We start from the raw sequence: 23756 nt of genomic DNA on the forward strand, positions 1-23756 counted from the left end.
GTTTAGCTTCATGTGCCTCTTCTCAAGTTGAAGGGCTTGAAGTATCTTAATTTAAATCTAACAGTGCAAAAGTTCATACGAATTTTTAGCCAAAACAAATTAAAATGAAAGAATATCTCTTGACAAGTACAAATATTAAAATTAAACATTTTACGTCGCATTAGCACATTGTAATTTTAAGAATGTCTTTATGCGCGTACGATGTAAAAAAATAATAACAACTCTACAAGCCCCGCACATCTTGCCTAAAAATAGTCTTCCGCACACTCATGAGCATGTGCAGAAAGGCTATTTCTCATAACCCTCCAGGTGACCATTACAAAAGCTCATTAAATGAAAAAGCTTAAAAAGCATGAAAAATCCGCTGGGAATCGAACCCGGAGTCTTCCCTGTCTTACCTCAGCGCCTTATCCGCTGAGACAAAAAACAAACAACGCAACCAAACCATTACTCAGCCGATATATATCAATAATTATACTAAACCCTAAACCCTAAACCCTAAACCCTAAACCCTAAACCCTAAACCCTAAACCCTAAACCCTAAACCCTAAACCCTAAACCCTAAACCCTAAACCCTAAACCCTAAACCCTAAACCCTAAACCCTAAACCCTAAACCCTAAACCCTAAACCCTAAACCCTAAACCCTAAACCCTAAACCCTAAACCCTAAACCCTAAACCCTAAACCCTAAACCCTAAACCCTAAACCCTAAACCCTAAACCCTAAACCCTAAACCCTAAACCCTAAACCCTAAACCCTAAACCCGTTAAAAAATTTGATTTCCTAACGTTACCTAACGGAAAGCCAATTTTGCCCAATTTCTCTCCTCTTCCCTCTGATTTCAGCGGAGCACAAGATTCCTATCACCATTTCGGCGGCAACGCACCACCTTTCGACAAGATTACGCCGGAAGCTTCCCACTTCGGAAGAGACTTCCTCTGCCCCAGCCGGTGTTTTGCTTCGGGTTTTCTCCTCTTCTTTCTAATCTCTTCAGCTTTTCGTTCTTCTTCTTCAATTTTGCGGCAAAGCTTGAATTAGCTCTTCTAGGTGTCTGTTTGATTTGTGGAACTGTAAAAATTTCATCTTTTAGATACATATACACGCATATATATATATATATATATATTTAGGGTTTAGAGTACTTGAACTCAGTTTGATGAAATTTGATTTATGAAACTGTAAAAAGTTTTAATTTTGAAGTATAATTGTATTTTGCTTTAAGACTGAGAGGATTATTGGGCAGTATTATTAGGACAGAATAATGAGAGTGAAAAGGCAGAAGCGTCACCGGAAGAGTGTGAGGTTCTACACAGCATGCTACGGATTCAGATAGCCGTACAAGGTGCTCTGCGATGTCACTTTCGTGCACCACCTCGTCACCAATCGCATTACCCCCGCCGACAAGGCCATCTCTAATGTCCTTGGGGTCCCTGTCCTGCTATTCACCACCAAATGCGCTCTCGCTGAGTTGAAACAACACGGTCCGATGCTTGGTCCTTCGTATTCACAGTCTCTTGAAGCTGCAAATAGCCTTATTATTGCAAGGTGTGATCATGAGAGTCCCGCAAGTGCTGAGGATTGCATCTTGGATGTTGTTGGGCAAAGTAATTCCGAGCACTTCTTTGTTGCTACTCAGCACGTTGATCTTCGTCAGAAACTTCTCAAGGTTGATGGCCTTTTTGAATCCTCTATACAGTTTGGTTTGATGCTCATTATGTTTGCCATTGTACATCTTTTCACTTGCAGATACGAGGTGTCCCTGCTATATACGCTCTGAGAACTGCTCTTTTGCTTGAGTCCCCTTCTGATGCCCAACGCCAATTTGTCAAATCTTCAGAAGAACAACGCTTGCATATGACTGAATTGGAATACAAGATGTTGAAGAAGAAAAAGAATATTCTGAATTCTCATGAAAAAGACGATCCCTCTGGTGAAGAAGATGGTTCTGGAGATCAGAACATGGAAGCACAGGTTGTAGCAAAAGGGGATACCGCTAGGAAAGGATTGGGAGTGAAGGATAAAGTTCAATTTAAGAGAAAGAGGGCAAAGGTACTACCAAACTCATTTCTTTCGTATTCATTGATATTTTAAATGTATTTTTCTTTTCTTCAACATGTCTGCTTATATTCAGTCTTATGTGAGGTGTTATAATTCATCCCATGAACTTTTTTGATATGGACTGCACATAATATGAAGTAAGATGTTGGAAGGAGGACACCTGTTGTGTTTATAGTATATATAGTATACACTATAAACACGGATAGGCCTCAGTATAGCTGCAATCCTGCATGGTGTGGATCATTTCAACAGCACAAGCCGTTGGGATTGCGAGCGACTCGTCCCCTCCGACTAATTCACACGAAGCGAGACATAAAACCGGCCGCACGCGCTTTTCGCTTGCCAAAAGCGAGTACCTCATTGCCCTGTGGATTTTCTCGGGGTACTGCAACGGCACAGCCTCGTTCAACGCTTTGTCCACCATCTTTGCCTTCGTTGACATGTACTCGTCGAATTTGAATACCGGCAATTGGGTAGTTTCGAGTGGTTTGGCAATTGATTCTTCATCGGCTAGGAATGGTTGGGATGCAGATGATGCGTCGGTCACTTGTGTAGCTGTGGCCATGTAGAAAAAGGATTCTTCGATAAATGTTATCAACCCAATTACATGAATTACATAAATACACCGTTGTTAGGAAGTTAGGTTCGTAACTGAGACTATACAATGAATTACATAAATACACCGTAATAACATCATAACAGTAATATCGACAATTAAATTTTAATATGGTTGAATATTTTTTTATTGATAATTTCTAAAATTACAATATGCAAGTATATATAGGAAATAACCATATGATTGATTCTTATGATTGATAAAATTGATACAAAACAGGAAAGTAAATATCTAGCTAATTGGTACAATCAACACTAATAGAACGGTAATCATTGCAACATATTTGGTCAAATCAACATTGATTAAATGCTACTCTAGGCAAATATCTTATATGATTGTTGACTTTCTCAACACTCACTAATCACCCTTAATTAGTATTAACTTGTCTTGAAATGTGATGACAGATGGTCACAAGACTCACAACCTCTTTCAGAATTGAGAATCGAGTTAATTACATATAAAGCATCTCTAATTATACTATCAAGTCAAAGTTTAAGTAAAGAGACTATCTTTTAAGCTCCTTAAAAAAGTTTATATCCAAGCATAAGTTTAATTTAGGAAGTCTTAATGTTTATGAACCAATTGATATAGAGTTTTTATTTTGCAAATTGTTATTAGCACTATATATTTAGAAAGAAAAGTAGACTTGTGAATGATGCAAAATGATTTTTTGGAATGCTAATAACAGTTATTTTATTTTAAAAATTGTTAAAATATAGTAATTAAGGTTAAGAGCTTATTTGTTATTCACGATATTTAAACTTAAAACCTCTTACTCCTCATGCTTAGAAGTGTGATTGGATATGAACCAACTCATCCTTCTAGCTTTTGTCCGAAACTGATTCAGATGATCAATTGAAGATGCTCAACGTAATTACATTAAATATAAAATACATAGAAGCAGCTTCAATTGATGAACCTTCATCTCGTACAAGTGGCATTTTTATAGATCTAACCGCTTTGTATTTTGATGAATCAAACCATTTTCATAGATCAAACGATCTAATTTAAGATCTAATTGTCCTTACAAAAAAGTTACTATGCGTATTCGGGTTTTTATCATGAATGGTCCTTGAAATTGAGCTCTCCTCACTTTAATCTTCGAATTCTAACATTAACCAATGTTATTACCGATAATCACATCAATGCGGTTCGTGCCATCAATTTTTATCAAATTTTTATGGAAAAAAGAAAAAATTACACGGATCAAATCCGAAGTGGGATCCATTCGCAATCCGCTACCTCCGCTATTTCTCTGCCACAAACTAAAACCCTTCTTCTTCTTTAAGCTAAAGTCCTACCAGGGTTTATCTTTATCGTCATTTCCTCACCTGGAAAATACGACCTCGAAAAACGAGCGTTTCTCTCCAAAACGATGATTCTCCAAACGACATTCCCCGGCCCCTCTCTCTGGTCGTCGTGCTCTGCTCACAGGCTCCGTCCTCTTCTCTTCTCCAAAAGACGTCGTCGCACCAGTCTATCCTACTGGCATTTCAATCCTCTTAAGCCTAAGCACTTGTCAGGTGATTATTACCCTCTCACTTTCCCTTAATTCTTTGTTTGGTTGCCGAGAAAATTCGGATGTAGCTTTCCTTTCATGTTGTTATCAGTTGGAAAAATACTGAGAATTGAGCTTAACCAATCAAGGATTTGAATTTTAATCACTTTAATTCGTAGAATTTTGTTCATTGAAGTTTGTAGAATTTGTTGGATGGTGCATTTATTATTTCTTGTTCTGTCTCAGTTGCTGCTTCCGAGAATGGTGTGTTTACGTCTCCAGAGATTGCAAAGACCTTTGATTTTACTTCAGAAGAGCGGATATACAATTGGTAATATTGTTTCTTATAAGCTTTTCTTTTGCATTCTTTTTGTTATGACCAATAATTGGGGTAACAGTAATAAATAAATACAGCCTTAGTACGGGTGCTTTGGTGTTATGCGCATTCTCTGTGATTTTCTTTTTGTTACAATTCACTGTCGAATTTTTTTATTTTTTTATTTTTTTCCTTAACGTGAATCGGGGAAGCTTCTGTATCTGAAGGCAGGTGTTGGATTTATAGGGTCTGATGTTATCTGATATAATGCTATCGTTCTACTGTTAGTTCTGAATTTGAGGCTTTGCAGTATATTTAGTTGGACCGCTCTGCTTATGTGATGTTGTATTGCCTCATTGTGTAATGTACTTTTTGTCATGTATATGCCAAATTTGTAACTGAAGTTGTTTTGTTGGGATGAAAGATGAGTTTTCCCATTTTTTGAACTAGAGTTGAGGAAAAAGTTTAAGTATATTCAATCGTTGGAAAGTAGCTTATACAACTCAGGAGGCCAGCACTTTTTTTCTGGGAAAATGTTTGCGTTGGAGTTCACAGTTGACATCTTTCTTGAAGTGTCAGTAACCAATCTTTCTTCAGGTGATACTATTGCAGTGCACCTGACATCTTTTCAAGTTTTCTTGTTGATGCTTGAAATGCATTATGCAGGGCTAGTCCTGATACTTATGGGGTGTTGTTGTATAGAAAATAAATTGGATACCAAAATTATTATGAAAGTTAAAAGTATTTGTTCATTTTTTGGATTATTTTTCATTTTCGGAATTTGGTGTATAAGACAACCAAGCTAGTTTTCCAGTCTAAACTTCTAACCACTGTTCTAAAAATCCCTGCCTAGCATTGCCTAGGCCCTGCCTAGGCACTAGGCGGTTGGTCACCGCCTCAATTAATGCCTAGGCGTTTGAAAATTAAGAAAGGGCGCCTAGAGTTGCTGAGGCGCCCACCTAGACCGCCTAGGCACCCGCCTAGGTTGTGACTCACTTAGACAAAAAATAGATAACTTTCATTTTGCATTTTATTTTTTTCAATAAATTGTAAGAGACTTGTTGAATGCTTAAATGAATACACATTGTATGCATGTTCCCCATATTTTAATTATGTTCCAATACTTCATAATATATATGTCATTCTATTTTGTAGTTTAGAATGAAATTATATATATTTTAAGTATAAACACACTTATTTACACAAAATATAATAGATTTACTTAAATCCACCTAGTCCGCCTAGGCACCCGCCTAGCCGCCTAGGCGCTAGGCCTCAGCTCGCTGCCCGACTAGCGTCTAGCGTCTTTCAGAACCTTGCTTCTAACTTCATATTCCATGTTGATCCAATTATCACTGAGTGAAATTCTTAATGTTTAATTCCTATGGAAGTCCACAAACCCAATGCCTCCAGAGCACTTGGGTTTCTTGTGGCATAGTTAAGAGAGAATCACTTTTTTGGTACCTTACGTGTTATTACGTTTCCTAGTTATAATTGATCTACGCCATTGCTCTCCATTAGTATGAAGGATTAAGTTCCAAGAAGCTGTTTCAGATATATTGTCAGATCTCTGACTTACACCGGTGATAAAAGTTTCAGTTTCATGCTGCATTAGCCTATGGTGTTTCTGCATGTATTTAATGTGGTGACTGTAATTTTTTATACTTAATAATGAAAAACACATTCTAATTTCAACGTAAAATAAATTATGTAGTGATTGTAATTTTTAATAATTTATAATGAAAAACACATTCTAATTTCAACTTAAAAGAAATTATGTTGCTGCATGTGTGTCTTGACTCTTGCCTGTACTTTCACATGCCAGTTTACAGATTCTATCAAGTGGTGCTTACTAGTCTATTTTTTTATGTACAATCATTGCATGTTAATGAATTCATTTGATTGTTAGGTGGGAGTCTCAAGGTTATTTTAGGCCAAACCTTGGCCAAGGAAGTGATCCTTTTGTGATCTCAATGCCGCCTCCAAATGTTACTGGTTCTCTACATATGGGGCATGCGATGTTTGTGACTCTTGAGGTTGTGAAAGGTGTTTGTTTATAAGTATTGGATCTTATCATTCTCTGTCATTTTTTGTTGAAGTGCATATTAGTGTTTGCACCTAGCCATGCTTCTAGTTTTCTAGGCATAGGTAACTGTTGCTCATCTGTCACGTGTGGCCCAAGAATGTGTTCATTTTTAATTGCACATACTGGTGCGAGGTTGTATAAATAATAGTTGACTAAGACATGGAAAATATTTTGAAATATCTAAATATAGGTACACGAAGTTGAAAGATTGGAATTGAATTGGAAGAACTAAGGACTATATGTGTAATGAGATTTTGTACAGAATATCAAAGCATAGCTGATAAAAATAGTAATCCCAAGTGTCAACACAAAGTCAGTTGTACCTTTGGGCCTTGTAGTGTAGCCTGTAGGAAAATAAACCTCTTAAATATTGAGTTTTTTACAATTTGAATACCTTAATTTGCGGGATTTCAAACCCGTATTGTACTGTAGTTAATGATGATTGGGGCTTGGATTTGTCAAATGGTTAGAAGGACCTAATCTAAGAAAAAGAAAATTACTGAACTTTTGTCTGAAAAAATGTGGATGAACTTGGTTCAATTTTCCTAAATTTTAATTCGACTGCTTCTTACTGCTGCTTACTTCTTCTATTCACTTTTCATTAATTTCTGTTGTAGGACATTATGGTTAGATATCATCGGATGAAGGGGAAACCAACACTTTGGCTTCCTGGGACTGACCATGCTGGTATAGCAACTCAGGTTTGTCTCTGTACCACGAAGCCTGTGTTTCAAGACAAGTATTTCCACTGTTTTCACATCTTTATTGCAATACTTTACATCATCTTCATTTACAATTTTCTGTGTTCTATAACTGCTTGTATTGCAACTTCCTTTAAATTCTGGAAGAGTTGAAACTGCTTTGATCGGATTCTTTCTTTATTTGTTTGAGCTCATGATTGGGATTTGGTTTTTTAATGATTACTTTGTTGGTCAATTTCGGAATCTATATTTGTTCATTGGCTTTGATTTTGTCTTAATTTGCAACTTTTTGTATTAATTAGAATCGTAACTTGCCTATCTTAGTTTGACTTTTTTGCTCATACTAATATTCATCTTTTTCTACCAGCTGGTTGTGGAAAAAATGCTTGCTTCTGAAGGAATTAGAAGGGTTGACTTGGGTCGAGATGAGTTTGTGAGTAAAGTTTGGGAGTGGAAAGAGAAGTATATATTCTTATCTATCTTCCATTGTTTATCCTCTCTCTCTCTCTCTCTCTCTCTCTCTCTCTCTCTCTCTTTCTTTCGTGCATTCTACCGTACTATATTTTTTGTGGTGCTAGTAAAAAGAGAGAAAAACTGTTGTTTCTTGTCACAACACGTAGAATTCCTTGTACAGGATGTTGCTATGGCCTTTATAAAGCTATATTGCAGTTTGGTATACGCTGAATCACTGATAAATAATATTGTTTCTTTTTAAAAAAGAGAAAAATCATGGAAAACAATTTTGGTGTACACTGAATCACCGATAAATATATACTTTGGCCTGTGGCATATCTACTGAACATGTTAGGTTTCTCTTTTAATTTTGTGCATCATCTCTTCTAAATATCTAGTTAGTTCTTTATTTGTAAAGATGACTTTTTGGAGAATGCCCACTTCATGAAAGACCCTGAAAGCAAGCTAGGATTGTATGGAAGTCTCATTTCACAAGTCAACATTGGGTGGGCAATGTAGAAAAAGTAAATTGACTGATTCCTACTATTCATAATTTAATACCTGCAGCATGAATGAATGATCATCATTATTCTGCTTCTGAAGATTAGCTAAGTTAAAGATTCTACTGAAAAGTACCCTATACCAGTCATTCGTTTCAAAAAGCATCCCTATTTTTGAAGTAAAATCTTGTGTAGTTATGATTCTGTTCTGAATTCTTGTCTTTTATATTCAAAATTTGTGGAACCATATATGATTAGATTTTCAATTTACTAATTTATACCAAATACAATTCCCAGAAAAAGTGAATTGCTGCCATTAATGTTCCAATGAAATTTGTTGTTTCCATTTATACTTGTTAGTTGTTAATAGATTATAATATCAGGTATGGTGGAACCATCATAAATCAGATCAAAAGACTTGGTGCTTCTTGTGATTGGAATAGAGAGCATTTCACCCTTGATGAACAGCTAAGTCGTAAGGCATTTTTCTATCTTGTAGAACTCTAATCAATTGAGAAAGTATCAATGAAATGTAAGCCCCAAGGGGGCACGGTATGGCAAGTTCCCATGTGGAGTACAGGGCACCTATGAATCGTCTACTACTATATGCAAAAGTTATTGATTGGTTGGGGGAGAGGGGGGGGGGGGGGGGAACCAGACCTAGGACCTCGGTTTCATGAGTAAATGCTTTTAACCACTTGAGCTACAACCCCTTGCATATGCACACTTTATTAAAACTTTTCTTTAGGGCTTCAAGATGTAATAAAAAAGAGCAGTTTTAACTTCAAAGGTCACTAATGTTGTTAGGAGCTAGTAAATGTTTGTATTGTGATCATTTTTATTATTTCTTTCTGAAAAAATCAAAACTCATTATGAAGGAAAGGGCTTCATCTGTCAAGGCTCATATCCTTTTACTCCATGCAGGTGCTGTTGTAGAGGCCTTTGTCAGACTTCATGAGAAAGGTTTAATCTATCAAGGTATAGCCCTAAGTTCCTTTTAAAGATCTTCCATAATCCTAGGTTCTGGAGAACTTTGTTGTGGCCTGTGTCAGTTCTGAAGGTGGGTTTGTTTTGCTGCTGAATCCCATCCATTGTCTTTAGTTTTTGTTATTCTTTACTTCATGTTGTGACAACTTTTCTCATCATTTGAAGTTCTTAGCTTCAAGTTATCATCATACATGTGGGATGGCTGGTTGTCTGTAACCATAAGCTGATATGTGCTCTATAGCGTGCCAACTTTGTGAAACATTACGTTGATTCGTTGAGTCAGTATTTGGTTGAGTTTTTCTGTTAAAGGATATTTTTTTCATTAATCTATGTGGTGCCATTTTAGAAAATATATGGTGACATATTTGTACTGCGAATATGCTACTAGCTTCGTGTTAGATGTGTTCTCTGTTTGTGAAAATTTGAAAGAATTGAATTATTTGTGAAAAGTTGAAATATATGGTGACATATTAATCTTATAAAGAACTGGTATGTCAGAATTTTCGTTGAAATTCTTGTATGTTGAAGTCTTCAGTAATGAATAAGCTGACAGTTTTTTTCTTCTGAATAATAGCAAAAGTCAAGATGTAAGGAATTAGCTCTCTTGTGTATTACAACAATTACATTTCTATGGTGACCGAAACAAACATTTTCTCTAGTCAGAACAGTTGAATTTATATTAACCTTATTATTTTACACTTTTGTCCTGAAATTCTCCCTCTGGTTTTGAGTTGATTTTGGAAGAGTAAGCTGTAGCTTTATCGTTCACAAGAAAGTGTGACTTACATGTATATTGTTTTGTTATTTGTATATACGTAGGGTCCTACATGGTGAATTGGTCTCCTAGTCTACAGACTGCCGTTTCTGACTTGGTAAGTTTCATCTAGTCTCGTGTATATGTTACGCTCTAATCTCGATTCAGCTTGTGCTTTAAAATGCAATACTTGACATGGCCCTTAATATTTGTGAACAGGAAGTAGAATATCATGAAGAATCCGGAACTCTTTATTATCTTAAGTATCGTGTTGCTGGAGGTGTAAAGTAATTGCCAGCTGACCATTTCTGATTCCTTTATGAAATGTGTTCTTAACGTTATATGGTCTATTAGAGTGTAGAAGCATATGTTTTCTGTTGTGCTATTACTGTGTGCTGGTGCAAAATATTCTGTTGATATTTGGTTGCTAGTGCAGATCTTATGTTAATCCACTCAGCTCTGAGAGCTGGCTTTTTCTCTTCCGGTTTCTGGTTGGGGTGGTTTGCTTAACCACCCTTTTTGTTGTCTTTTTTCCTCTTTTAATATAATTTTTTATTTATAAAAAAAACAACTTTATCCCTCTAGAGAGGAAAATTTGTTGGTACAATAACTGTGACATTCATAGTTCAAACATTGGTAGTTTATTTTGTATTTGACAACTAACTAATATTACAACAAAAAGATGATTACTGTTTACAAGATTTTGGGAGTCCTTAAGTTTTACGATCTTTAGCCGTCGTTCACTTATTGATAAACTCGGTTGCACATGGTAACATGTTCGTTTGTAAATTCTTCTACTGCTGTGTTTCTATGGGTGAGTTCTAACAATTTTCCGAGTTACATTATGCACTCTCATTGTTACCTTCTGTACTTAGGTCTGACTTTCTGACAATAGCAACAACACGTCCGGAGACATTATTTGGTGATGTAGCTATTGCTGTGCATCCTGAGGTAGGGTTATTTTGCTTACATTTCTGGCTTCCTTTAGGAATTTAGTTATGGATCGACCAGGTGATGACAATTCTTTTATGGTAAATAATGTTTAAGCAATTTAGAAAGGTTATAGGGTAAAATATTTTTAGACATTGCTTTTGATTTTTTTGGACCAACATCTATGTACCTAATCTTTTTATATAAATTCCTAACCTGGGCTTTTGTTGTGAAGGCCTAGATTAATGAATTGGTGCTTAAGTATTTAGATTTTATTCATGTATTGTTTACTTAAAAAAGTCGGTACATGCACAATGGTCTTAGGTCTGTGCATATATTGTTTAATTTTCTGAATTCTACAACATGAAACCTAAGCTTGTGTTTACATGGTTATCTTTGTTTTCCTCCTTATTTAGTATTGTTTAATTAACAACAAATCGAGGTGTAAGAAGCCCTAGCGTATACCTGTTTTGAGTGTTGAAATTTCTCTCTCTATAAACGAACATTGGATTCCCTGTTTGGGAAATTCTAATATGTTTGATCTTTTTACTCCTACGGGTCATGTTCACCAACATTTGAATCCAAGGAGTTTTTTTTTTCTTTTTCTCTTTTTTTTTCTCAATGAAGAACCCTCATTATTTATAAAGTGAAAAATGGCAAAGACTAACAAGGATTGAAATTTTCACTTTATGAACTAAGTGACCTAAAAGGCTACCAGCAAAGCCACACACATAGACATAGGCCAATTAAACAGCATAATACAGTTGCCACACCTAGTCCAGTACAATAGACCAGCCTAGATGAGTCATAAGTCATACTAAAGGGGACATACCTAAGGTGTTTTGGAAAGCATGGCCACAAGAAAGCAACTGTCCCACAATGAAATCAACTTTTCTTCCCTATCTTAAACACTTCTTCCTTTCCCACCACAGCACCCAAATGGAGTCCAAACCTGCACAACGCATATGGGCCTTATTCTTTTAAAAACTCCCCGGCAGCTCACTCTATGCCAAACACAAGCCAGAAGCTACTCTTAATATGTGACCCAAAGGAACAAGTAGGGACGTATGTTTAGAAATTTCACTCAGCTGTTTTACCTAATCCACATTTTATAGTTTTTTTTTCTATTCTTCTTTGCCAAAGGACACTAAAACACTAATTGCTGTACTAGCTGTTAGTCCAAATGGTTCCTAATGTTTTATAATGTCATGCAGGATGATCGATATTCTAAATATATTAATAGAATGGCTATAGTGCCTTTGACATATGGCCGTCACGTCCCTATCATCGCTGACAAGGTAAAGCATCTTGGACTACTTTTCTATATCATCATTGTATTTGCTGTTGTAATTTTATTGTTAGTATGATGCCAAACCTCAATTACTGATGCTGAGATCTCTGATGGGTATCATGCTCTAACAGTAATGTCTAGGGATGTTTAGAAGCAGAAAGTTAATATGGGAGTGAATTTATTAGTGGTACTGGTAGACTCTTCGACTGGGCATGGGTCTGTGTGCAATTCCTTCTACCAAGTCCCTTACCTAGGTTTATGTGTTGGTTTTTGTTCTGTTTTTCTTTTTGGTGCCTGCCTGAATACTTTCTTTACCTCTTAGTTATTCCCCATTTCAATTGAGTGCTCTTTTTTCTTTTTCTTGATGCACCTCTTCAGTTTATTCACTTGCTGTGACGTCTGTAATGTGGAAGAATACTTATTTTAAGCTTCCTTTATGCTCCCTGCTATATAAAACAAACACAAGGAATATTGTGGTTATGTCCTTGCAGAACTATAAAGTGGTTGCTGTAAGTTTTTGTTTCCAATACTAATATGTAATTAATTAGAATCCTATGTCTGTGCAAAGTAATATAAGAATAATGTTTTGAAAAGTGAAAAAGTAAAATAGAATTCTGTCCTTGGGAAAATTCCATCTGATTTGGTAACTGAATCAAGAGGATTATGCAAATTACGTCGTTATATTTTCTGCAGACGGTGGTGCAAGGCCTGCTGTCTGGGCCTATATTGCTTGACATCTTTATAAGGCATCATTTGTAATCAGAAAATGTGTAATGTAACCGGAAGATAGATATTTGTTTTTGTTTTTCCAGTCCGCTATTTGCCTTGACTGCCTGCCTGCTTCTCTTATAATTCCAGGTAAATAACTTGATTTGTGGACCATTGATTGTTTTGGCAGCATGTTGAGAAAGACTTTGGCACTGGCGTGCTAAAGATAAGCCCTGGACATGATCATAATGATTACAATCTTGCAAGAAAGCTTGGTCTTCCAATACTTAATGTCATGAACAAGGATGGAACGCTAAACAAGGTTGCCGGACTGTACTGGTAAATGCTGTATAAGTTCTTGGATTGTGAACATGAATTTATTGGAGAACTTTATCTTTTATCCTATATCTTATATTTGGTAATGAAACCTGTGATTCTGTCAGTGGCCTTGATCGGTTTGAGGCCCGGAAGAAACTTTGGGCAGATCTGGAGGAGACTGGTTTAGCTGTGAAGAAAGAGCCGCATACTTTACGAGTTCCCAGATCTCAGCGTGGTGGAGAAGTGAGTTGAATGCTTTTTGCATTTGGTTTTTGAACTATGTTTTGAAAAAATTGTGATTTTCTATAAAGATTTTGTTACCTTTATTATGTATACATTCTTCCTTTTGTCCTCTAATTCTTTCAATATCAGGTTATAGAGCCACTAGTAAGCAAGCAGTGGTTTGTAACCATGGAGCCCTTAGCTGAGAAAGCCCTTAGTGCTGTTGAAAAAGGAGACCTGAAAATTATACCTGAAAGATTTGAAAAGGTATGCGCTATTTGGCCTCATATTGACTCTTCTGGGACACCAACAAGTAGTTTTCCTCTCTTTTCAGTTGGAGCCTTCAAGTACAAAAAGAAAAGCTATGGAGCTGTTTTCTTTTATTATGACTAGAAGCATAAATTTTTTTCTTCTTTTTTTAACTTTTAGCTAAAGCATCTGATCGATGATGCAGAAAGAGAAAATTTAGTGGGAGAAGCATAATTGATTAATTAAACAGTGAATTATTTTACGGAGTTAACCTCAATTTTTAAATCTGATTAAATATTAACTCAATTAAAACTTAAAGGGAGCATAATTGACATTTCGTACTCTTTAGTTGACAAAAAAGGTTTTTTCTAATAAAATAGATTAATTAAGCATGTGATGGACGTCGCTGGTTTCATGCCCAATAGGACTCTGTACCGAGCACGAGTGCTGATATCTGTTCTGTGCATTGTGGGTCTAGTTTGTTTTACATTTCTATTTCTTTCTATTGCATCGCAAATTGGGTACCTTATGTCATTAATGCAACAAGTTCTCTTCCCCATTTAGGCAGTGGCTTACCCGGAGAGATTCGCTATATTCTTTCACTCACACCTGTGCCTTCTATTAAATAACAGATTTACGATCACTGGCTATCAAATATTAAGGATTGGTGCATAAGCAGACAACTGTGGTGGGGTCATCGAATACCAGTTTGGTACATTGTGGGTAAAGATTGTGAAGAAGAATATATAGTTGCAAGGAGTGAGGATGAAGCTCTTGGGAAAGCTCAAGAAAAGTATGGAAAAGATGCAAAAATATATCAGGATCCGGATGTTCTTGACACATGGTTTTCGAGGTTTGTTCCTTAAGGGATCGCCAGTTAATAAAGTTTTTGTGAAATTGCTTTCTAGAAACTCTGAAAAGTCCCGCTTTACTTTTAAAGTATGAAAGCTGCCTAAATTTTGGGTAGGTAATATTACCATGTTCTGTGCTATGTAGAATATAAAAGGATGTTAGCTCAAGTGGTGAGTGGAGGTAGGAAAAAGAATTAGAACTAGGAGATGTCATTAAATAGACCTCATCCAGTTACCAAAGGAAACAAAAAAAGATTTTAAATATATCCATTAGAATGCTTATACTCAATCATGCTCCATGAAATCAAGCAGTTCTTGCGCAATAAGTTTCAAATTTGTGTATGTTGTGATGGCAGTGGGACAATCTATTTTCATCCAATGTGTCTTATATCATGAAATCCATGTTTAATTGATGCATTATTAATTGGTCTAGCATTTCCGAATTGTTCAAAGTTTCATGCTTTAAAATTAATTTCCATGAAATTTACGCGGAGACTGACATTGTCATTCTTGGTAAGAGGGACTTTACTATTTTCTTTCATCTAATACCTAAAACTTTGAAGACTCTAGCCAACGCTTCCAGGATTTGAGATTTAACATGGCCTATTTAGCAATTTTGTCTTAACCCATGGATACAGTTTTAACGCAGTTGTTTGAAGGGATTATGTGACCAAGATGACTGTTTGTGTAGTTGTAATGGTAATTTTACATGATCCTTCAAACTAAAATACCGAACTAATTTGGTAACTTCTAAACCTAACTAATATCTGATTCAATATGTTTGGTTTGTAAGCAATGAAGCACCATATTGGTGTATTTAACAAAAGAATGAACATTGTTTTAGGTAACAATAGTTTTTATTAAATTTCTAGTGTTTTCTTTTTGCTGCATGTGGAAGCTTTTGATTTCACAATTAATGTATACTTGGTCTTTTTTTTAATCCACATCAAGGTTTCATATATTTATTGCAAGGTTTCATATATTTGAGATGCTTTGTAGTTTGACTAAATATATCATATTTTCCTTTTCACAGTGCACTGTGGCCTTTCAGTACTCTTGGATGGCCAGATGAATCAGTTGAGGATTTTAAGCGGTTTTATCCTACAACAATGCTTGAAACTGGGTACGTGCATCCCATGCTAAACATTTGCCTGCCATCTGTCTTCGTTTTCCCATGTATGGCTGCATTTAATATTGAATTTTTGTCAAATAAGTAGCCTAGTGTACTTTCTCTCTCTAAGCCTCCATAAACCTCTCCTTCCATACCTAGCTCCTAGACACCTACTTCCCTCAGCTTCCCGTGCTTTCCTCATCTCCCTTTCCTTTGCCATCAAGACTAACCATCTTCTCTTTTAGGGATGCTTCTCCTAGATCTCACAAATTTTAGTATGGCTCTTGGTTTCTTAATGGACATAATTGTTTCTAGATTTGTTCTTCAAGCCCAGTCCATTCCCAATATTTGGGATTGTTGTCCCCTTTGAGCAAGGGGGTGTAGATTTATCACTAATTGCGATAGGTTATTACAAAAATTTGGAAGGTTTGTAAACTTTATTATTATGGTGATTGGTGATCAAGCGTGCTCATTTGAAAAGATTGTTGGAAGTTTATATTATTGCTTGCATGTTTGAACAGGCATGACATATTGTTCTTTTGGGTTGCGAGGATGGTCATGATGGGAATTGAGTTCACAGGGACAGTACCATTTAAATACATTTATCTACACGGTCTCATCAGGGATTCACAAGTAAGTTGAAACTGCACGATAAATACTACTGCATCAATGTTGATATGTTATTTTAATTGTCCTTTTAGCTTGTCATTTCTTCTTGAGTGTGAAATAGATTATTCCCAACCTCTCTTGTGTGCTTACTTTGAGGATCGTCAAAATTCCTTGCTAATGAAGTGCCTAATTATTTGGATGTCATTAATTTGTTGGTTCGTTTTGCATGGTGTGCAAGGTTGATTGTCTTTTGGGAGAGTGCTAATTTGATTACGTCCTAGCCTCTCTATTTTAATAATCTTTTGGGAGAGTGCTGATTCTGCTCTCTCTTTCTTTCCTGTTAGCTTTCTTTTCAGTTCTGGGTGGTTCTGTGTGGTCTTCTTGATCACCTGACTTCCTCTTTGTATTTTGCTCGTGCAGTATGATTGTCTTTTTATTGAAAATATTATTAGCACGGTTATTGGGTTGTCCTTCTTGGATTTTTTTTAATATTCTATATTCCAGATTGCTTCCAACAAAATTTCTGATAAGACACCAGTTGCATTTCACAATTCATGCATGGTTGATTCTTAAATAATTTCTCGGTGAGAATTAACGCAAAATGGCTTGGCCTCTGCGCACCTTGTAGCATGAGGTCTAGCATAATTAAGCAAAAAGTCAGAAAAGCGTACACAACACAAAGGTGCTCGCTTCGCCGAAGAAAGTGCAAAGACGCTCGTACCAGATCTGACGCGAGAGAGAGAAAGAGAGAGAGAGAGAGAGGATGGCGTGTTTTCCTACATGTGAAATGTAGCCGTTTGAATGGATTTCTTTTACCGAAACTCCCAAATGGACATTCTAGCTGAATTGAAAGCAGAGAAATCTTCTTGGACCCAGAAAAGTTTAAAGAATCATTAAAATTAAACCGAAAATCCAATCTATTATTTTGATTAATACAGAAAAAAAACTGAAAGGCTTACACCTCACCCTGAGACCCTAAATACCTCTACTTACACCTTCACCTCTGAAAACATTGCTATAACCTACTGTTTACTACATTCTCTAATTGTACTCTACTTTTATGTGTCTGATATTCAGATATATGAAATAATGTAATGATTATTTCAGGGTCGAAAGATGTCGAAAACATTGGGGAATGTAATAGATCCTCTAGATACAATCAAGGAATATGGCACAGATGCTTTAAGATTTACAATTGCTCTAGGGACTGCTGGCCAGGTTTGTGTTGTTGTCACTTTACTTATGCGTCAGTTCTGCATTTATACAAAATTATCGCTTCTAAAAACAAACATTATTTTACTATATTTGCTGACCAGAAATATGTGTATGCAGTCTTCAGCTGTTGCATGTTAATGTCTTGATACAATTACCATTTTGGCTGATTTGGTCTTATTTTCCAGGACCTTAATTTATCCACTGAGAGGTTGACATCCAACAAGGCCTTCACTAATAAACTATGGAATGCTGGAAAATTTGTATTGCACAATTTACCCAGTCAAAACGATACATCAATTTGGGAAAATATACTTTCTTTTAAGGTTTGTTTGCTAAACTATCTCAAGTCATACGATTTCGTGCTGAGCTATGAAGTATAACTTATTCTTTTAAGGATTGACCAGAAAATGCTCCACTTATGATTAGTTAATTATTATGCTCCATCCTGTATCATGTATGTATCTCTAAAATTATAACTTCCTCTTGAGGATTCACGAAAGCTTGACCTGATATCTCTAAAGATAGCCCCATGCTCATATATGTATCACAAACTTGTCTGCAAGGCACATCATGTCTGAACGTGTCTGAATGATTTAGCGAGTTCTCAATTACTAAAGAACTTGGGCAGAGGCTTAATGTCGGTGTTTGATGCAACTCTTTTATAATTGAAAATTATCAGTAGATTTCTTACAAATTACTTCACTTGGTGTCCTCTTATGCTTTCTGCAAGTCATAAAAGAGATGGCTGTCTTTCCTCTTTCTTACTTTCTGAATCTGCCCATAAAATGTGTTAAATAAGACAATAACACACTGGCTGAATGGGAACCAAATGATTCTCCATGTACATGTGTTAGTCACTCTCTCTCCCTCATTCCATGAGATGCGTCCATCTGGTGCTATATCAGATCATGGCCCATCAATATATCTTGCGCTTCTCTATTAAATCTTGGAAATTTTGATCTTATTGTACGTTAGGTTATATTTACATTATAGGATGATGGGTATTACTTTATTTCTTAAATCAAGGCAATGCTTTTTCAGTTTGACAAAGTGGAGTTCCTAGACAAGCTACCTTTACCAGAATGTTGGGTGGTAAGATATTTGTCATGTTAAGTTTCTGCATTGCCCGTTGATTTTACTTCTTTGTTTAACGACTCACTTTTCTCCCTTTTTCAGATTTCAAAACTTCATTTGCTTATTGACACAGTCACCACAAGCTATGACAAATTTTTCTTTGGAGATGTAGGAAGAGAGACATATGATTTCTTTTGGGGAGATTTTGCTGATTGGTATGTTTTGAGTTTCCATTAAATGTTTTCAACCAGATAATAATCAAAAGCATAGTCTTATGTTATGTCCCTATACAAATTTAAAAGATAAAAATAAAAAATCTCTTTAAGCAACCTAAACACAAAATGGCGGAATACCACTCCAAAGTCGTTTATTGAGAACATGCAATCTTTGTGGATCCTAAGCGTTGCATGGAAATCTTCAATGTTTATAGACTTTCCACCCAATGCCAATTGGTTTTAAGTTGAATACTGACTTTGAAAGTTTATGCAAGGGTAATCCACGTGTCAGAACCAGCAGGTGCTGGTGCTCCATATCTCCCAATATAATTCATCCATGTGTTTGGTTCAGTCACACCCAGCCTAAGTGGGGTATAGAATCCCATATCAGGAGTTTGAAGTGTTGCATGGCAATAGCAACATCATGGGCATTTCCACCCATTGCCTACTGGTTTGGGTTTGGTTGCTACTTTATCCACGTCCATTGGATACACTGAACGACTCCCTTGTGTTTCTGCTTGTGGGCCACTTGTCCTTTTGGACAAAGGTGCTGGATCTCGCTTTACTTTTTCTAGGTTTCCTGTCCAAAATAAAAATTGACTGATTGGGAGTGATAATGTTAAATATATTTTTCTCTTATATAAAGTCAATCTCTTGTATACCTTAAAAGATTTTGAACCTCCCCAAAGAAACCTCTGAATCACAAAATACTTTCTGAAACTGTACTCATTTTGGTTTCTGTGGCTGATAACAATGCAGATTGGTATTATGATTAGGTATTTTCTAGCATGTTGATGTTTGGCCAATAAAATCTCTAATAGGTCAACTAACCAGCTGGACCAAACTTTATATGTATGCCACTGGAAGGAAATGGAGCTTCAGGATTAGTCTTACCAAAAGCTTTTATCAGAATTGCCAAAAGGAAAAATCCTGTGCTGGGTTTTTTGGTTAGGTCATTATATTTGTGTCATTAAGTTCAAGCTCCGAATATTTGGAGGAACACAGGATGAGTTGGGTCGTTAGTGGAATGAGTTGGTTTTTTGGCTTCCCTTTGGGCTTCAGTATCTTCAGAGTTTACTGTCCAGCTATATTTTATTATGGTTGGAGTGGCTGATGTATTTTGGTATTCATTTTTTCTGTGTAATACTGAGGTACAACTCTGTTTTGTTTAGCCTAGCTAGACGACTGGAAGATTTCCCCAGTATTAGGTTGCTCTTTTTTATCATTGAAAGTGAGTGTTTCTTACTAAAATAACAGAAAATAAGAATGTTAACCGTTTTCTTTTTCTTTTTGTTGATATCTTCCGCCTAGCTCAGATGCACTGATTTACGCCCTTGTCAACTGTTGACTTATTTCACTTCTGTAGGTACATCGAGGCCAGTAAAGCTCATCTTTACCACTCTGGTGGTGGTTCAGTTGCTTCTGTCACACAGTCAGTTCTATTGTATGTTTTTGAAAACATACTTAAACTACTACACCCCTTCATGCCATTTGTGACCGAGGAACTCTGGCAGGTAAAATTGGTTCACTATATTCAGCATTTGAGTTGAATTCAACTTCTCTACTGATAAGGTATTTATTATTTTCTTATGGTGTAATTATTAAATGGAAAAGCTTTTGCTTAGGATTTAGGGTGGACTGCTTGTTTGCTTTCATTGTACTGTTGTCCTCGATAATGTTTCAATTAAAATGAATGATTGCTTTGATACAGGCACTCCCCTACCGAAAAGAAGCTCTTATTGTATCTCCGTGGCCACTGACTTCACTTCCAAGGAAGAGCAATTCGATTAAAAATTTTGAAAATTTACAGGCTTTGGTGAGTGGATATTCCTTCATCCTTCTTGTTTAGTGGTCCATACCCAAATCCAACTGGCACTTTTTGCTATCTTGTATATTTTTCTTGTAGTCAAAAGTGGCTGATTAAATTACTAAGTTTTCTTCTTTGTTATTCTTAGACTAGAGCTATCAGAAATGCTCGAGCAGAATATTCTGTTGAGCCTGTAAAGCGTATATCAGCATCTATAGTTGCAAATGAAGAAGTCACTGAATACATACGGGTACGTATTCGTTCTCCAGCAATGATTTTTATTTGGACATAATTATCATTACCACTAACTCGCTTAAATATTTATTTATATTTTGATGCAGAAGAAAAAGGAAGTTTTAGCTCTTCTCTCCAGGCTAGATTTACAAAACATCCATTTTACCGATTCTCCTCCAGGCACGTTTCTTCATCGATTATTTTCCATTTGGCCAAGGCCCGGAAATGTTAATGTTTATTGTCATTTATTTTTATGGCTTTATATGACCTGATGCTGAGGCATATATTTGGTGGATGTCTTTTATTTCAGGGAATGCGGATCAATCAGTCCATCTTGTAGCTGGTGAAGGGCTAGAGGCATATCTCCCTCTTGCTGACATGATTGATATTACTGCTGAAATCCAACGCCTATCTAAGAGACTTTCCAAGATGCAGACAGAATATGATGGACTTAAAGCTCGGCTCAGCTCTCCTAAAGTATGAATATTTTTAACTCATGTTTAAGCGCTTGGCAGTTGGCATTGATCGGAGAAGTATTTTACGTGTCTTGTTCCCTAAGGATCCATTGACTGAAATGATTGGATTTCGAACCAAAATTAAATAAAAACCTAAAACATTTGGTAAGATGAGTTTAGAAATTTTGGATAACCGGAAATTTTGGAACTTTTGCCAACATCAATTCTGCCCGCTTGATACATACATCATCTGGAGTTTCGTTAAATTGTTTGCATCTCGTGTTAAATGAAAACAAATAAAAGTGAGTGATAGTAATTTCTTGTTATGATGCGTGCATGTTATGTTGAGTCCTTTCTTTCTTTAGCATAGTCGTTCACATGCTCGTCATGTATGCACACATATCATACCTCTGACAATATCAGCTTTGCGCATGCAGTTTGTGGAGAAAGCTCCTGAAGATATTGTCCATGGAGTTCAAGAAAAGGCAGCAGAAACAGAAGAGAAGATTACTCTCACCAAAAACCGATTAGCATTGCTCGAATCAAGTGTTCTGGTCACATAATAAGACCCTCAGTCATCTATGCTCCATCAGCTTAATTGGAAATATCTCACTGCCAGATTGGTACTCACTTGTCCCTGGACTCGACCCTATGGGATTTGCATCTTCTGCATTGTGCACCACTGATCCGTGAAAGCTTTTTCTCGACAGCAATTTGTTACCATCGGTGTGCAGTAAATTTGGCTTTGGATCAAGAATTGCGGATGCATACCAACTCCCGTAACCCATGTCAACAAAAGAGCACTTGGTACACTGCTTGAAGTGGCCGATAGATGCCTCGATATTGTTGTTTTCCTGTTGATAACGTTCGGCCATCACTCTAATCTCACATATTTCTTTCAATATTGGGTAATATATGTAGTTTAGGCTCTAGCCAGTTTTGTGCTCTTTACAATCTGAAGTCAAACATTGGTGCCTCAAATTTATCAGGGGAAAAAAAAAAAATTAGTGTATGTTTGGTATCCTATTAAAAAAAATTCATAATTTCTCAAAACATTTCTAAAATTTAGTCTAAAATTGTGCTCTTTACAATCTGAAGTCAAACATTGATGGCTCAATTAATGAACGAAAAAATAAAGTGAAAATTTAGGGTCTGTTCGTTTACGTTTTGCAAAACAACAATAGTCTCTACTCGTTCTCTCTACCGCCAAAGCTAGCTTCTCCACTATGCGAAGTCTAGTTTTTCTGTTGTGGGGAGGGTTTCTAACTGTATGTCATTTGTACGACATATTTTTTTTCACAAAAACGTAATACTCTTGTGTATGTTCAATACTTACTTTAAAAAAAATGTACAACACAAAATCAATTTCTTACTCATATAATTTTTATATCCTTAAAACGCAAGAGGTCCAAATTGGAAGAAAAAAGAAGAAGAAACTTTATGTGAGGCTTTGGTTGCGATTTCTAAGCATGGTGTTACGAGCAACAATTAACTTTTATAATTATTTTGGTTGGTGTGTGTAGTAAAGTTTGGTTGGTTGGTTTGTATATTAAAGTTTGACTGGTGTTTGTATATTGAAGTTTGGTTGGTGTGTATTGAATTTAGGTTGGTTAGTTTGTATATTAAAGTTTGGTTGGTGTGCGTATTAAAGTTTGGTTTATTAGTTTGTGTATTGAAGTTTGATTGTTTTTTACATTTTGACTCAAAAGTAAATAAAATTACGTTAAAAGCATTTCACAATTAATATGTTTTAGACCTAAAATTTAAGTTTGAAGGATTAGATGATATTCACTGTTCAAAACCTAAATTCTGTCTTAAGACACCTAAAGAATATAGTTCATTGTGCGGCTAAACTCACCATTTATATTTTAATGTAGATAATATCATTTCTTAAAAAATAAAAAATAAAGAGATGTGATATCTACACACTGCACACTCTTTTTTATTCTCACACCTTTTATTTTTGGGTATATTATCAATTTCCCCCCTGAACTTGTGACCATTAGCCAATTTCCCCCCTCAACTTTAATTTTGGCCAATTTCCCCCCTGAACTCTCATGATTAGTCAATTTCCTCCCTCAACTTTAATTTAGCCAATTTCCCCCTCAACTCTTATAATTAGTCAATTTGCACCCTACTGTTAAATTTTTAATTTGATCATAATTAAACAAGTGTGTGTAAGAAACTAAATAAGATGTATGTTAATCATGTTCCTATATCTTTATCCTATTACAAATAGATTAAAATTTAGAATTTTACAATTTATCATAGATAGTATTATTAGTCATAATAAATCAGTATGGAGTAATTTTATTTGATTTTTGACTATACAAAATTGATAACAAAAAGGATTGATGTGTAAATTTTTGTATGTGAATACAATTTTCTTTATAAAAGTGAAAGCTAAGTTCAAGTAAATTGCGGAGAATCGAGCTTTAGTAAAAAAATGGCTAGTCTATTCATAATTTTCGACTCCTTATTAAGAATAACCCATTTTA

At 35.8% G+C, this 23756-nt stretch overlaps 2 protein-coding genes across 8 annotated transcripts; both read left to right on the forward strand.

The window, feature by feature from the left end:
- Nucleotides 1-1110: 1110 nt before the first annotated feature.
- On the forward strand, nucleotides 1111-22326 carry LOC137708310 (valine--tRNA ligase, chloroplastic/mitochondrial 2). 7 transcript variants are annotated; one of them, XM_068447368.1, is made up of 28 exons: nucleotides 1111-1666; nucleotides 1747-2049; nucleotides 4419-4503; nucleotides 6398-6534; nucleotides 7192-7275; nucleotides 7643-7737; nucleotides 8612-8703; nucleotides 9153-9206; nucleotides 10035-10087; nucleotides 10189-10256; nucleotides 10845-10920; nucleotides 12114-12197; nucleotides 13089-13237; nucleotides 13342-13459; nucleotides 13589-13705; nucleotides 14320-14540; nucleotides 15572-15661; nucleotides 16171-16282; nucleotides 17366-17476; nucleotides 17659-17796; nucleotides 18515-18565; nucleotides 18650-18762; nucleotides 20129-20276; nucleotides 20474-20578; nucleotides 20718-20819; nucleotides 20911-20983; nucleotides 21114-21280; nucleotides 21696-22326. In XM_068447368.1, the coding sequence occupies exons 5-28, from the start codon at nucleotides 7198-7200 to the stop codon at nucleotides 21819-21821; spliced, it is 2541 nt and encodes an 846-aa protein (XP_068303469.1). In that variant the 5' UTR covers nucleotides 1111-1666; nucleotides 1747-2049; nucleotides 4419-4503; nucleotides 6398-6534; nucleotides 7192-7197; the 3' UTR covers nucleotides 21822-22326. The 7 variants fall into 7 exon arrangements, 6 of the variants coding, with proteins under 6 accessions (XP_068303469.1, XP_068303465.1, XP_068303466.1 ...); XM_068447364.1 differs by having other exon boundaries at nucleotides 6398-6524; XM_068447365.1 differs by having other exon boundaries at nucleotides 1838-2049; nucleotides 6398-6524.
- Nucleotides 1487-2173, forward strand: LOC137707715 (rRNA-processing protein utp23-like). Its single transcript, XM_068446620.1, has 3 exons — nucleotides 1487-1666; nucleotides 1747-2049; nucleotides 2132-2173. Exons 1-3 carry the CDS (start codon nucleotides 1487-1489, stop codon nucleotides 2171-2173), a joined length of 525 nt encoding a protein of 174 aa, XP_068302721.1.
- Nucleotides 22327-23756: the final 1430 nt, after the last annotated feature.

This window comes from Pyrus communis, chromosome 11 (assembly GCF_963583255.1).
Source record: "Pyrus communis chromosome 11, drPyrComm1.1, whole genome shotgun sequence".
NCBI lineage: Eukaryota > Viridiplantae > Streptophyta > Magnoliopsida > Rosales > Rosaceae > Pyrus > Pyrus communis.